At 39.3% G+C, this 15,408-nt stretch overlaps 1 protein-coding gene across 11 annotated transcripts in view; it reads left to right on the top strand.

The window, feature by feature from the left end:
• prex1 (phosphatidylinositol-3,4,5-trisphosphate-dependent Rac exchange factor 1) overlaps positions 1–15,408 on the top strand; it is a 240,372-nt gene that overhangs the window by 208,354 nt on the left and 16,610 nt on the right. For all 11 annotated transcript variants that reach the window (XM_069883777.1, XM_069883774.1, XM_069883780.1 and 8 more), the window contains 6 exons: positions 494–576; positions 4,629–4,719; positions 6,372–6,500; positions 9,104–9,145; positions 11,239–11,456; positions 12,434–12,536. In XM_069883777.1, coding sequence (XP_069739878.1) covers positions 494–576; positions 4,629–4,719; positions 6,372–6,500; positions 9,104–9,145; positions 11,239–11,456; positions 12,434–12,536 — 666 coding nt within the window. The remainder of the gene's footprint in view (positions 1–493; positions 577–4,628; positions 4,720–6,371; positions 6,501–9,103; positions 9,146–11,238; positions 11,457–12,433; positions 12,537–15,408) is intronic.

The raw sequence follows: 15,408 nt of genomic DNA, 5'->3' as shown, positions 1-15,408 counted from the left end.
TATTTTCCCCTTGAACCCTCATCGTTCTCATACTGTGCATCAACACAGAACATGACAGCACAGAAATAGGCCCTTCTAGTCGGTGCCAACCTATTTTTTTTCTGTCAAGTCCACTCTGACCTGCACCTGCACCCGTGTTCCTGTCCAAATGTTTCTTCAATGACAAAATTGATCCTGTATTTATCATTTTGGTTGGTCGCTCATTCTACACTCCCAACACTCTCTGCATGAAGAAGTTTTGCCTTGTGTTTCATTTAAACTTTTTCCCGTTCACCCTTAGCCCATGACCTCGTTATTATCTCGCCTAACCTATTATCTGTACCCTTCATAATTACCTCTGTCAAACCCCCTCATTCTACAGTGTTGCAGGGAGAAATCTGTGAAAAGCATAAATTGGATATACTTTCTATCATCACCTTTCAGTATGTAATTTGATCAGATGAAAAAATGTTGGGTCTTCACTGATATTTTTTTTGTCTCTCATTTGAAAAAGGGGATGAACTACCTTGTGATATGAGAATTCCTCTCGATAAGCAGGATAAATTACACGGCTGTCTTGAGCACCTCTTCAATCAGGTACACATTGGTTGAGCATTCATGTGGAAACTGTATCTAATAATGCCTCTAAGTTTTCACCCTTGAGTTTCTACTTGTTTCCATTTTTTCTGTCAAATTCAAAATTGCATTTGAAAGCTAATGGTGTGCTTAGTGTTACAGCGCCAGCCGTTGGATCAGGGTTCGAATCCCTTGCTGTATGCAAGGAGTTTTTGTGTTCTCGCCATGCCTGGGTGGGTTTCCTCTGGGTGCTCTGCTTTCCTCCCACCTTTCAAAATCTATGGGGGTTGTAGGTTAATTGGGCAGCACAGAGTTCATGAGCCAGAAGGGCCTGTTACTGAGCCGTTTGCCCAAATTTAATTTTTAAAAAAAAGTTGAAGCAGCAATTGAGTAATTAAGAATATTACCACCAGAAGTAAAAAAAATTGACAATCAAATAATCTAGTGTGGATTTCAGAATCAGCTAAATCAGATGTTTGTTGCCAAAAAATTTCCAGTTTTGCATATCACAAGATATGGGAGCAGAAATAGGCTTTTCAGGTCATCGAGTCTGTTCCGCCATTTAATCCTGAGCTGATCCATTTTCCCCACTCTGCTCCGTTGCCTGGACTTCTCCCCATAGCCTTTGATGCCCTGGCTAATCAAAAATCTATCAATCTCTGCCTTAAATACACCCAATGGCTTGGCCTCCACAACTGCCTGTAGCAACAAATTCCACTGATTCACCATCCTATGGCTGAAGAAATACCTATTGCATCTGTTCTAAGCAGATGCCCTTCAATCCTGAAGTTGAAAATACACCGAAATCCTGGTGACAATGGTCTTTTCAGTTTCTATTGGAGTTGAAGATATATCACCCACATTTCAGGCCTGAGCCCTTCAAGGAAAAATCAGAAAATGCAGAAGCAGGATATATGAGAAGGTCTCAGAATTCGAACAATGGGGGAGGAATCCAGACCAACAAAAGGTGTTTATTGGATATGATAAGGGACTAGGTAGAATTTATCATATCTGTGCGAAAGGAGACAGGGAATGGAGAGACGATGGGGTTGGGGAGGGGGGTGGAAGAGAAGGGGGTGTGAAAAAAAAGCCAGTGAAGTTGATATTAATGCCATCTGGTTGGAGGATGCCCAGGCGGAAGATGAGGTGTTGTTCCTCCAATTTACAGTTGGTCTCAGTCTGGCAGTGCATGAGACCATGGACAGACATGTCGGCAAGGGAATGGGATGGAGAATTGAAATGCGTGGGCACTGGGAGATCCCCTCTATTGCAACGGACAGAGGCAAAGTGGTCAATAAAGTGATCTCGCAGTTTGCGTCCAGTCTCTCTGATGTGAGGAGGCCACAGCAGGAGCACTGGATGCAGGAGATGACTCCTGCAGATTCATGAGTGAAATGTTGCTTCACTTGCAAGGACTGTTTGGGGCCCCGAATGGTGGTGAGGGAGGAGGCGTGGGTGCAAGTGGAGCATCTCCTGCGGTCACAGGGGTAGGTCCCAAGGGGACGATTGGTGGGAAGGGAGGAATGGACAAGGGAGTCACAGAGGGAGTGGTCCCTGCGGAAGGTGGTGGGGTGGTAAAAAATGGCGGAGGAGGATGTGTTGGATGCGGAGGCTGGTGGGGTGATGGGTGAGGACGAGGAATCCTGAAGTTGTGCCCTCTTGCTCTAGACTCTGTCCACACCTTTCAACATTTGAAATATTTCAGAGATTCCCCCCTTCCCCTAAATTCCAATGAGTACAGTGTCAAAAACTCCTTTTGTGACCAAAATCATCCTTGTGAACCTTCTCTGAATCCTCTCCAACATCAGCACATCTTTTCGTAAATGAGGAGCCCAAAATTGCTCACTATTCTCCACGTGAGGTCAAAACAGTGTCTTTATAAGGCCTCAACGTCACATCTCGGCTGTTGTCTACTTTTCGTCTTGAAGTGGACGCCAGCATTCGCCTTCATTCAAAATATGTCCTGAAATATTATCGGATTCCCCTTGTACTAGTTTGAAATCAAAAACTTCCACTCTTGTGGAATGACAAAAAAGGTTCTGTTCATCCTTTGTTTACAATAATTATTACAGGCTTTATCATTCAAACATTCAGAAATCCTTTTTCTCTTGAGTAATATTTGAAACTTCCAATAAAGGTACATGTTTTAATTAATTCCTATCTAGCTTGTTTTACCGTAGATGAGGGTATGGGGATGTTATGTAAGATGCTTTTTTTTCTACAATCAATGAGCTCAAAATTTCAAATTAAGTGAGATTTTAAAAAAAATACAGTAGATATTTTGTTGTTCCAGTTTAAATTTTAAATAAGCTAAATATTCATGCGGGAAGTAATAATAATTCAGTCGAGAAAAAAGCAAGGAATGATGTGTTTTCTCTTTGATAAATAATGTATCTAATGAGCTGTGAAGCACTGGAGAGCATCACTTAAGTGAGGCCTGCTTAAACTGTTTCCAAAACTCTTATATTCAGGCTATTGCGGATGCTGATGCAAAGGTTTTCATTGTACTCGGCAAGCAGGCGTTCGGCCTGGAGAGCGTTTCTCCCCACTGCACCCCTCCCACCAGCCAAGCTCAACATGAACCATTTTTCGACTTTTTAGAATAAAGATAATGGGAGACTTAATGCAATTTCAATATTTCAAGACCTATAATAATAGCATTTACTTCAATTTTTTAGACTGACAAATAGTTTCTTTGAATTCCATTTACAGGCGGTATACCCGCTTTATGAAACTAGAGCTTTTCGTAAGCCAAAATGGGGTAAAGCAAAGAAATGATTATCATTCGTTTCAATAGGAATTTTTTTTTGAGTGTTTCAAAAAATAATCCATCAAATCATACCAAATAACACATAAAGCTTAAAATAACAATAATAATAAAGGCAGGAATGATATAAATACAGCCTATATAAAGTAAAATAATACATGCACAGTACAGTTACCAGAATGGGGAAGACAGCGCCCCGTGGCCGTGCCCCCCCCACCCCGCCTTTCAATGAAAGTCAACGCAGGCTTCTTTGTAAAAGCAAATTTGCGTAAAGTGAGTATTTGTAAAGCAGGGTCTACCTGCTTTCAATGAAAGTCAACGCAGGCTTCTTTGTAAAAGCAAATTTGCGTAAAGTGAGTATTTGTAAAGCAGGGTCTACCTGTACACAATTAAATCACTGTAATGAACAAAACCGTTCTGAATTTGCAAAATCCTTTGCGTAAAGTGAGTATTTGTAAAGCAGGGTCTACCTGCTTTCAATGAAAGTCAACGCAGGCTTCTTTGTAAAAGCAAATTTGCGTAAAGTGAGTATTTGTAAAGCAGGGTCTACCTGTACACAATTAAATCACTGTAATGAACAAAACCGTTCTGAATTTGCAAAATCCTTTGCCGAGGGAAAGCAAGTCGCATAACTATTTCTAAAGACCGTGTTGATGGCTGCATACACAAACATCCCAACTATTGACAAACAGATTAAATTTGGAATCTTCCTGATCTCGTTTAAAATAACAAAGATGTCTGCAGCCTAGTTTGATGTTGTCCAATTGTCTAACATTCAGAACCCCATCCCTACTGTGGGGCGAACCTTTCTCTGCCCATTCAGCAGTATTTTTTTGTGTAAATCTGCCCTTTTAATTGAAACATTGATTGTTGTTTGTGCTATGCATTAGAACATTTTCATAAAGACTGGTTCCCATACCTCATATGTCGACAGAATTCATAAATTTTAAATAATTGCTGATACTGAATTGTTTGTCATCTATGGTGAGAAAAGCAAGATGCAAATTGTTAAATATTTTTTGCTTTTTAAAGCAGCACATAAATTGAGAAGAAAAATCTGCTTAATAATAATATTACAATTGGAGATGTTTATTTTTGAGGGCTTACTGAACAGAGAATAATTTACGAGAAAATGCAATCTTTTCAACCTTTTGGTTAAATCCTTAAATCTTTGCCATTTCAGCATCTTTGTGCCTTTTTATGAATCTGCTCATTATGGTCTTTTATTACGATTCTCACACATTATGAAATCAAGCTGACAAAATTTAAAAAATATGTAAGCAAATTGATATTTGAATTCTTCCAGGTGGATTCCATTGATGCACTCCTCAAGGGGTCAGTTATGGTCAAGGCTTTTGAAGAGACAAATGGCATCAATACAGAATACACTGTACAAGGTAACACAAACATTTATGGTAACAAATTTTAATTATCAACTCTAAATTCTAGTTTGAAATATTAGGTAAATTAAAGACTCTTGAACCTTTATTTGCATCTGCCATTGCAAATTGGTGATCAGTTATTTCTTAACTTGGATTGTGCAAAATAAGATCATTAGGGCTGATCCCTTGAGGCATTGTTTATTACTTTTGTTGATAGGTGGTCGCTGATATGAACATCTCCCTCACCTCCATCCAGGTCCATAAACAGACTTTGCAGGTGAGGCAGAGCTTCACACGCACATTCTCCAATCTAATCTGCTGCATTCAGAGCACCTGATATGGCATCTTCTACATTGATGAGACCACACACAGATTGGATGACTGCTTTGGCCAAAACCTGCGATCTGTTTTTGGGTCTAAACTTGAGCTTCCTGTACCCAACCACTAGCATTCCATCTAGCATTGCTACAGAGGTGTGTCTGTCCTTGGCCTCAACCATTGCCGGGACAAGGCTAAATGTAATAAACTTGAGGAACAACATATTCCTCCTGGACAGCTTTAAATTTAACAACATGAACAATTATTTTATTTTTGTGCTAATTTTGGGTAACCACTACTGTTTTTTTTTTGACCTATGTAAAAGTTGACCCTCCTATTTTTGGCCTCAACTGCCTGCCCATTCAAGCTCCCGATGCCCCAACCACGGCTCCTTGCCCTGCCTCCCGGAGCTCCCGGGAACTCGAATTCCCACCCACCTGAGCTCACGAAACCCCAACCACGGGTCCTCACCTCAGCTGTGCACCTACCAGAGCTCCCAAGGGCATGACAACATGCCCATCCGAGCTCCCGATGACCTGGTCACCTGCCTATCCCTTCTATCCACCCATGTGAGCTCCTGACTCACCAGATGCGAACTCATCACCCAGTGAGCTCCCAGTGCCTTGAGTAAAGTTTGATCTGTGTAAAAAGTCAACCTCCTAAAAATTGGTCCATAAAGTTTGACCATGGCACAAATATATACGATATGTAATTTTGCCTTAGTCTTGATGAAGGATTTTGACTCAAAGTGGTGACTGACCATTTCTATCCATGAACGCTGTCTGATCTGTTGGGTGCCTCGAACAATTTTTTGTTCAAGATTCCAGCGTCTGCAGCTTTTTGTGTTTATCTACTGATTGATTTTGCATTGATTAAAGTTTCAATCTAAGCTTTGACAATGACTAGTTTGGGAAAAAGTGCAACCTGACGGAAGATCAATCTGAAACGTGAGGCAGGGCAAGGGTGGCATATTTTATTGCCTATTATTTTTTACAGCAATCCATTTTCTCTTTCAATATCAGCATCATGAAGGCTAGCTTTCTATTTTAGATTTTAAGTGTCTCTTGGTTGGTTCAGATTTCCAGATTACTGATTAAAGTTTTAATCCTATTGCTACCATTCTTGATTAGAATTCTATTGTTAATTCTAATCTGTTATTACGTAACTGCTTTTTAAATAGCCATCCACCTTGTGGACAAGCAAAAGGGCAACAAATCTGAATTCCCATCGTGCGTACCATTCATTCACCAGTCCATCATGTGGCTTACAAAGCAATATTGTTCTATATCAGAAAAGGTTTTGTAAGTTATTAAGGTCATTTAGGTCATTAACTTCCTGAATCTCTTTAGAATTTCAGCACAAAGTCGATCGGAATTTAAAATGTCGAAGTATAATCCAAACCAGTGTGCAAGAAGACCCTTGGAACTTGCCCTCTTCAATCAGTGCCTTGGTTGACAATGTGCAGGAGTATGTGGAAGGTCAGTGATGCATTTGCTATGAATTACAAGACCAGTTGTTCCAGCCATCATCTGTTGATAAGAGTTTAAATGAACAGTGGATACTGCAAACTAATTCAAATTGTTTTTACATACCTTCATTTTTTTGTTATAACTAGGCTAAAGTACAAGACTGAGCATTCATGTTGGGCTCTCTTGACCAAGGATCTTTTTGACATGAGTCAAAACTGAATTGAAATAAACCCTGGTAGAAAAGCATGCATTCTCAATTTTCATTATTATCTTGCATGTTTTGTGTTTTAAATAATGTATTTCCTTGAATCAAATTTGCATGATGTAGTTGGATTTACAGACAATACTGTTAAATTGAAATTATTGCCACTAATTAGCAGTCTTTGTAGGACCACTGAAATTGGAGGGAGGAGGACTCCATTGGCCCCTCTTGCTGGATCTATCCTTCACTAAGATTATACCACATTACCTATTGTTCTCTTAACATCTAAAAGTCTATTTTTCTGTTTTTAGTATCCTTAGTGAGTCAGCCTCCACAACCATCTTGCATTGTAAATTCCAGATTAATTCACTGGTCACTTGTTCTGAATTTTTGATCCCTCATTTTGAGACCATCTCCCTCCCCACTGCAGAGGTGATATCATTCATCCATCTCCCCTGTCAATTTGCATTGTGATGAGCACTCATTTTCCTCAACTCAAAAGAGAGTGGATCCATCTCTTCCCCAATGACCAACTTGTTTTCCCAGATGTCTGCCAGGTGAAGGTTCACTGCAAGTCTGTCAGTGCCTTGATTGGAAGACCAGATCTATGTGCACTCTTCTGGATGCAGTCTCACCAAGCCCTGATATAAATGGATCCAGCTATCTCTACTATTGGATGCAAACCCTCTCAGAACAATGGTCAACACTCCATTTGTCTTCCAAATTACTTGCTGTTAACTTTCAGTGATTTTTTTTTTGTACTAGGTCACCCAGAGCCATGTGGACATCAATATCTTTCAGCCTCTTTCCACTTTAAAATAATGATTGCTCTTTCATTCCGTGTTTTATGGTTTCATGCATTCTTTATGAGCCAGTGAATAGAAGTTGAGGCACAAAGTATTGTACACATTTTCTGCACAGTTACTCAGTTCTACTATAATCTCATTTAGCATTTAAAAATCTTTGTCAGAGCAACTGTGACAACTGATGGGTGCATGAATGTCCATTTCCATGTTATGATACTTGCAGCTAATGTCACTGAAATAACAGTAAAAGCCAACGCCACTTGTGTAATTCATCATGACGGTCATTGATCCTGTATTTCCATATTACATCAAATTCATTCCCCAGTATGTTGAAAGGCCTATTCTGCTCTGTTTTAAATGCACTGGAGTGAGTATATATAATTCTCAGGTGGAGAATTTCAAAGTGCTCCAAACGTTTTTATTAAAATTACCTTGCTGTCTCAATGGAATGATCGCCTATCTTGAGACTTCCGAACACTTCAGCAGCAAACAAAGCTGCTCTTTTTCCTGAAGGTATTAAGACTTTGTTCTCTTGAGGTGTCAAAAAGCTGCAATTCAGCAATTTGTTGCAAATCACATGTCAGTGCTTTAATATTTGTGCATTTTTCCCCCCCCAAAACACATGTCTGTCACTGTGATTAAGGATATCATTTCTCAACGTTCGATATAATTACTGGTGCTGCATTTTGTTGATTGCAGCTTCTCATTAAATTTATAAATTTGCTACCTTGGACATGATATTCCTGCCCTTTGGGGTCGGTCTGCCTAAAATTACTCAAATTTTGATGAACTTATTACTTTTTTTTCATACCGAGCATGTACTTGGATTTATCACAGGGACAAAGACGACTGATGGAAGTTTGTCAACGGATTAGTGTAGTTGACGGGATACTTTTTTTTGGAAGTTTTTAAATGTATTTCTACACTCACATATTGCATGGGATGATCCATTCATTTTTTTTTTCCTTTAACAGTATAACTACATATTTTTTTAATCTTGAGTTTGTTTTCTTGTAACTATTCTAAAATACAGCTAAGGAAATTAACACTGAGCAGTCCAGTGAGTTGCCATGGACACGGATGTAATCAAGAATTGGGATCACCACTCTCCAATTCACAGATTTTTGGCAAACATCTTTGGAATATAGAATTTCATTTCAAATTTATACTGCACATATCCTTCAAGACCGGCAAAGCACATTTTCCTTTTTTTTTAAAATTCACCCTGTTAAATCAACAGTTTTACCTGCCGCTTTGAAGTACAGCAAACTTTAATTGCTCCAATCACTCATTATCTCCTCTTGCTGCCCTGTTAATCCCTCCTGCTTTCACCCTTTCTCCCGTCAGCATTCTTTTCCTTTTTCTCTTGTTGACAGTCACACTTGCACCTGCACTGTTTTTTCTCGTGTGATGCTTCCACTCCTCCAGTTGTTTTTCTGGCATTTTGTGCTTTGACTTAATCATACTTAACCTTTCAGAATAGTGAAAGACACCATTAAAAATGACTCATCTAATATTGTTTGAGTAAATTTTACATTGAAGACTAACTTTCAAGATGCATAAATCTTGGCATTTCAGTAACCTTTATGTAATTCTTTCCACAGATGGAAAGAATCAATTACTTTTAGCTCTACTTCATTGCACAGGTAAGATGAACTATTCTCAGCGATAGTGGTAAAGTAGATGGACATTGGTGGGGGTGAAGAGCCAATGGACATTGGTGGGGGTGAAGAGCCAATGGACATTGGTGGGGGTGAAGAGCCAATGGACATTGGTGGGGGTGAAGAGCCAATGGACATTGGTGGGGGTGAAGAGCCAATGGACATTGGTGGGGGTGAAGAGCCAATGTTAGCAAATAAATGCTTACTTTATTATGCAACTCATTTTTATGACTTGGATCCCTTCTGTGACATAGATTATTTTGAAAAGAACCCTGGATCTTTAAAGTCAGAATAAGACTAGTCTAATGTAATAATATGTATTTGATGGTGTTCTATCTCCAATGAGTTGTTAATTATGTCATAATTTTCAGATTATCATTCGTTGTCCATAGAAACAAAATAACTGATGTGGCGTTTAGCCTGTGGTGGAGTGCAGCGAAAGGAATCATTTATTACTTTAATAAATATTTATTGCATTTCATGGTAATGTCACATTGCCCAATTGGAACAATATTTGTAAATTGTAATTTATTCCAGTTGATATTCAAAGTTATTAAATCCAATCTTTCTAAAGATGTGTGATTGCCATTACATCTCTAGTTTCAATAATGTTTATATTTTTCTGAGGTGACAAAATTAGTTTCCTCCTCTGCTTGTTTGGCAAAATTGTATTGCATCATGTATATTAATTACATCCTTTATCCTTGAGTGTGCAAACTCAGGATTAAAATATTTAAAGTAATTGCTTTTCTTGCTTTCTTTTATAATATGTTATTGGATGTGATTTTTATGCCATTCACAAATTTGGCAACATGCCATTCGATATTTCTCCCTGAATAAACCTGCTATAATCTTAATACATCATTTTCATTGTACAAGTTTAGCAGCCCCAGTTCTTTTTATAAACGAGCTGTATAGCTTTATACAAGTAGAAAGGATATACAGGTATAAATCTTCCATCCACAATTCCTAACAGGTTATTTAAAGTACTCTTCAGTCTTGTTTGTTTGGGCATGGTGCAGTTGTATGATTCTTCAGTACTCCAAGTGAAGAATTCTCAGCAGGAAAATAATATGCTTTTTGTAATTCAGTAAAGTTGTGGTTCACTATTTTATTTGCATACTCTTATGTCCAAATTCTTTTGGCAAAATCTGTAAATACATTTTGCAGAAGTTACGAGCCTTGTTGTAAATCTTCTCTCAACTACCCCAATCAGCCAATCACGCAGCTGATTCAAGCTTGATGCATTTCCTTAAATATTCACAACTCTGCCAGCAATTTGTAGAGCTTTATTGGCTTGATTTGCTTTGGAAACAGCTGCCCTTGGTCCTATGAGATTGCCCTCTTCCTATGGTCCTTTGAGATTGATCATCAACCTATTAATGTATAATTTCAGGTTCAGTTGTGTTAGATTCTTTGAAGCAACAAAACTAACCAGAAAAAGAAGCATTCAATGAATGATTGTAAGACTGGAATGTTAATTTAACAATGAGTGTATTGTAATATACATTGTAAAATGTACATATGCACCAAACTTGTTGCTTGCTGCACCAGAATAGGTAATTCATTAAAAAAAATCGACTATATTTAAATCAAAAGGAGGCAAAAACTAGAAAAGAGAGATAATAAATATTCACCATCATTTAGGTGCAAGAAAAATTAGCAACTTTGCAATCGGGCATGCAGCCACGATCAGTAAGTTCGGAGGGGAAGGTTCAAGGCCCTGATGGCTGTTGGAAAGAAACTTCTTGAACCGAGAGGTGCTGGTCTTCAGGCTTCTGTACCTTCTGCCCAAAGGGAGAAGTTGTAACCATGATGATGGGTGTCTTTAATGATGTGGCTGACTTCTTGAAGGAGTGCAAAGGTTAGAGCCTGTGATGGACCTAGCAACGTTCTGCACTCCAGGATAATTGAATTGCTAAACCAGGCTGCGACGCAACTCATCAGTGTACTTTCCACAATGCATTTCTGGAGGTTTGACAGAGTATTTAACAGCATACCGAATCTCCTTTGGTTCCTTTGTATTGGTGTGCATTCTCCACGGTGTGGTATTATGACTCCATTATCTCTCTCTTCAGACCTGGAGTTGCAATTACGAAGGGATGTCCTCTTTTGTCAGAGCCTGGTAGCAGCTATCTGCAGCTTCACTGAACAGCTATTGGCCGCTTTGAATCACCGATATAACAACAATGGAGAATATGAAGAGGAGAGTAAAGAGGCCAGTAAGAAGTGGCTTGAGCAGATAGCTGGTACTGGTGTCCTTTTCAACTTTCTTTCTCTGCTTTCCCCCATTGTGGTAAGTAACTGGTGACAGATCATCATTTTGCTCACATTGTTTGTATGACATGAAGATCCTGCTCTGTAATAATTTAATATTGGGATTAACAAGCATCATGAATCGTTAACTTGGTTGCTTGCATTTTTTTGGTACCAGTGATTGAAATAAAATCTGATTTTCAAGATAATTTCAGTTCCGCTAGGGGCTGAAATTCCTTATTTCTTTTCATTTTAGTGACAAATATTTCTCCCATTCTACCAACCTTCACGAAAATTACTGAAGGCTGAAATCTCCTGTTCTTATTTTCAATCACCAATTTAAAAAAATTTTGGATGGCAAAATAAATCGTGCCATTTGAATCCGGTCCTCATCGCTGGTGGTGTAAAGGTGCTGCATTAACTACTATGCCAACCGTGCCTAGGTTTGGGCAACATGGTTGACGTAGCGGTTAGTGCAATACCTTTACAGCACCAGCGATCGTGACTGGGGTTCGAATTCTGTGCTGCCTGCCAGGAGTTTGTACGTTCTTCACATGTCTGCGTGGGTTTTCCCCAGCGGCTCCATTTTCCTCTCATCGGTTGAAATGTACCGGGGGGGGGTGGGTTAATTGGTGTAAATTGGGAGGCTTGAACTTGTGGGTCAAAATCGCCTTTTGCCATGCTGTCTGTCTAAAAGTAAATAAATAAATATAGACGATTTAAGTAATATCACTGAAACACTGCACTTGGCTTGCTTGACTAGGTGAGATTTCTTTGAGTTTCAAAGAATTGCTTTATGGGCAATTAATAAATATAAGCAACCACCTCTTTTAAAGCCTGATTGAAAAGTTTGATGGACAAGCAAGATTGAATGAAAAAATTGAGTACTGGAGCATACGGTTCTTTCACCAACTTTCCACCTAGTAATTTCCCCCCTCCCCCTTGACACGTTTCTAGTGTCTGGATATTCTTTGTGTATTTTTGCAACAAGATGATTACCATTTCCATTCCTTACAGAAAGAAGAACGCATCATGTTGGAAGATACCAAAGTTGCTTTGTCTGATTTGGACAATGTAACATTCCATTTTAGATGTCTGGAGCAGGAATACCCAGTAGCAAGTAAGCATTTCATACATCAAAACATGAGCTAAAGTTTATAGTAGTTACTGGAAACTTTAACACTTCACAATGTGAAGTGTTGTTATAGAAAGTTTGGTTGCAATAGCATTTTCTCAAATTAAACCGTCTGTCTTTCATAAGCATCAAGTCATGTAGTGTGTGGCAGAAGTGAGGAAACTTCTTAAAATGGGTTCAATCTAGCCCAGTTGAGATTGAGAAGTGCTGAATTCAGGAGAAGGTAGTCCATGCTCCAACTCGTCTGTAAGTTGAGAGTACCTCATCTCGCATCATCTAATGTGGAACATAAAACATTACACCACAGTCAGACCCTTTGTCCTATCATGTTGCTGTGACCGGTATAAACCTACTCAACAATATAAATATTCCCTACCTCACACCTGTAACCCTCTATTTGTCTTTCATCATGTACCTGTTAAAGAGTCTTTTAAATGACCCTATTTTGCCGGTCTCAACAATCACACCTGGCAATGCATTTCAGACACTCACTATTCTGTGTACAAAATAAAACTTGACCCTGATGTGTCCATTAAACTTTCCTTCCCTCACCTTTTGCAGATGTCCTATGGGATTTGCTCCTGTCACTTGGAAAAAGGTGCTGGCTGCCCACCCTATCGATGCCTTTAATAATCTTGTCAACCTCTATTAAGTCAGCTCTCATTCTTCATTGCTCCAAAAAGAAAAACCCCAGCTCTAGTAACCTTTAAGATGCATTCACAATCCAGGCAACATCCTGGTAAATTTCTTCCGTACCCTCTCTAAAGCTTCCACACCCTTCCTGTCATGAGGTGGCTAGAACTGAACATAATATTCCAAGTGTGGTCTAAACAGACTTTTATAGAGCTGCAAGGCTCTTAAACTCAATCACCTGACTAGTGAAGTCCAGCATACCATAAGCCACTTAACTGTCCTATCGGTCTGTGCAGCATCCTTGAGACATCTATGTATTTGTCCCCAATATCCCTCTGTTCTTCCACAGTGTTTAGAATCCTGTCATTAATCATGTACTCCACTTTCAGGTTTGACCTTCCAAAATGCATCACTTCACACTTAATCAGGTTGAATTCCATTTGCCACCTCTCTGCATCCTGTCTTTATCCTTTTAAATTTGGGTACGGTAACAGGCTCTTCTGGCCCATGGGCCTGTGCTGTGAAAGTCAGCCCACGCTGTAATAAAACAAACAGCAGAACCAATTAAGCGTACAACAGTTTCTTTATTCAACCTTGATAACGTTAGTGTAGGGGGTACAAAGAAAGAGTTCAGTAATTCATTCTCTACACTGAACCTTAACTCAAAGCCTGTGGAGTGTTCATCCCACTTTGCTACACCTTTGTTACATCTGTGTGAGACCCTGCAAGTTTCACATGAGTTTCACACAGCTGCCAATACTTGTTTTTCCACAGCATGTTTCCTTGTGGTGTCTGGAGATGGCTGGAAAATGTCAGGGTGTCCTTACTCTTGGTGTATTTACATTACTACATTATTTGTGGCGTTAGTTACTATCTGACTACAGCATAGGGAAGGTCATGTTAGAAGGCAATTACATTCCCACCATGTTTCAAGGCAGCTACTGTATTTTCTCACCTTATTCATTAACCTTTTGTTAAGCATATTCATTAAACTTATTCTTTCACAGTGCCACCCAAATTACCCACAACCCTTAAATATTTAGAAGAGTGGGAGACATGGGGAGAATGTACAAACTCTTTACAGACAGTGCCAAATTCTTCTAATCCGGGTCACTTCCATTTCATAGTGGAGTGCTAAACTCTACTCTAACCATGCAGCCCCATATCCTGTTGTAACCTATGACAATCTTCTACACTATCCACAGCACCTCTGACCTTGGTGTCATTTGCAAACTTACTGAGCTATCCTTCCACTTCTTCATTCTGGTCATTTGTAAAAAATCTCCTTTGGATCTGCACATGGAAACTCATCCAGATCCTTAAGGGTATTTATTTTTCCCCTTGTAAACTTTTTGTCCTTAGTATGTTTATAAAAATCCTTTGGATTCTCCCCTACCCTGCCTCCCAAAGTTATCGCAAAGCATCTTTTCACCCTCTTTATTTCCTTCTGCTTCTGCATTCCTTATATTCCTTGAGGGATTCCCTTGAGCCTGTCTGCCTGTATCTGTGCCTCCTTTTCCTTTCTGATCTGTGCCTCCATATCTCGTGTTAACTTGGGTTCCTTTACTTTGCTATTCTTATGGCCACTGGTCCCAAAGTGTTCCCCTATTAATACCCTCATTACTTGACTGGCTTCATTCCCCAGTACAAGGTCGAAAAAAGTTTTGTTGGACACACCTAACAAAATTCACACCATCGAATCCCCTTGCACTGAAGCATTTCCAGTAAATATAGGAAAAGTTGAAACCATCCACAATTTAGCCTTGCTATTTTTATAGATGACAATCTTGCAACATATTTAATCCTTCAGCTTCTGGTGACAGAATGGTGGTCTATAATATAGACCCGTCAAAGTGACTTATCTTTTTCAGTTCCTGATTTCCACCCACATCGCCTGATATGATAGTTCTTGAGCAATATCCTTTCAAATGACTCCTGTGATGAATGTTGGACCCACCTCTTTTCCCACTGATCTGGCCACACCTGTAACTATGGTTACCTCATAACATTGAGCTGGCAATCCTGGTCCTCTTTTAAACATGTCTTCATTTTGGCCACATTTAACCCTGAGGCAAGATTGGATCAACAATACACAGCTGTGTTCTCCTATCAATGCAGAGGATTGCAAGTTAAAGTTGGCCCAGAGGATCATTTGACTTCTTAGCCATTGCATTTGGCGATCCTATGATGTTAGAATAATGATTGTAAGAAATCGGCTTCAGTG

This window comes from Narcine bancroftii, chromosome 6, assembly GCF_036971445.1.
Source record: "Narcine bancroftii isolate sNarBan1 chromosome 6, sNarBan1.hap1, whole genome shotgun sequence".
In the NCBI taxonomy this organism is placed as follows: domain Eukaryota; kingdom Metazoa; phylum Chordata; class Chondrichthyes; order Torpediniformes; family Narcinidae; genus Narcine; species Narcine bancroftii.
Note: the sequence above shows the minus strand (reverse complement) of the source record. Positions and strands in the feature narration are given on the sequence as shown.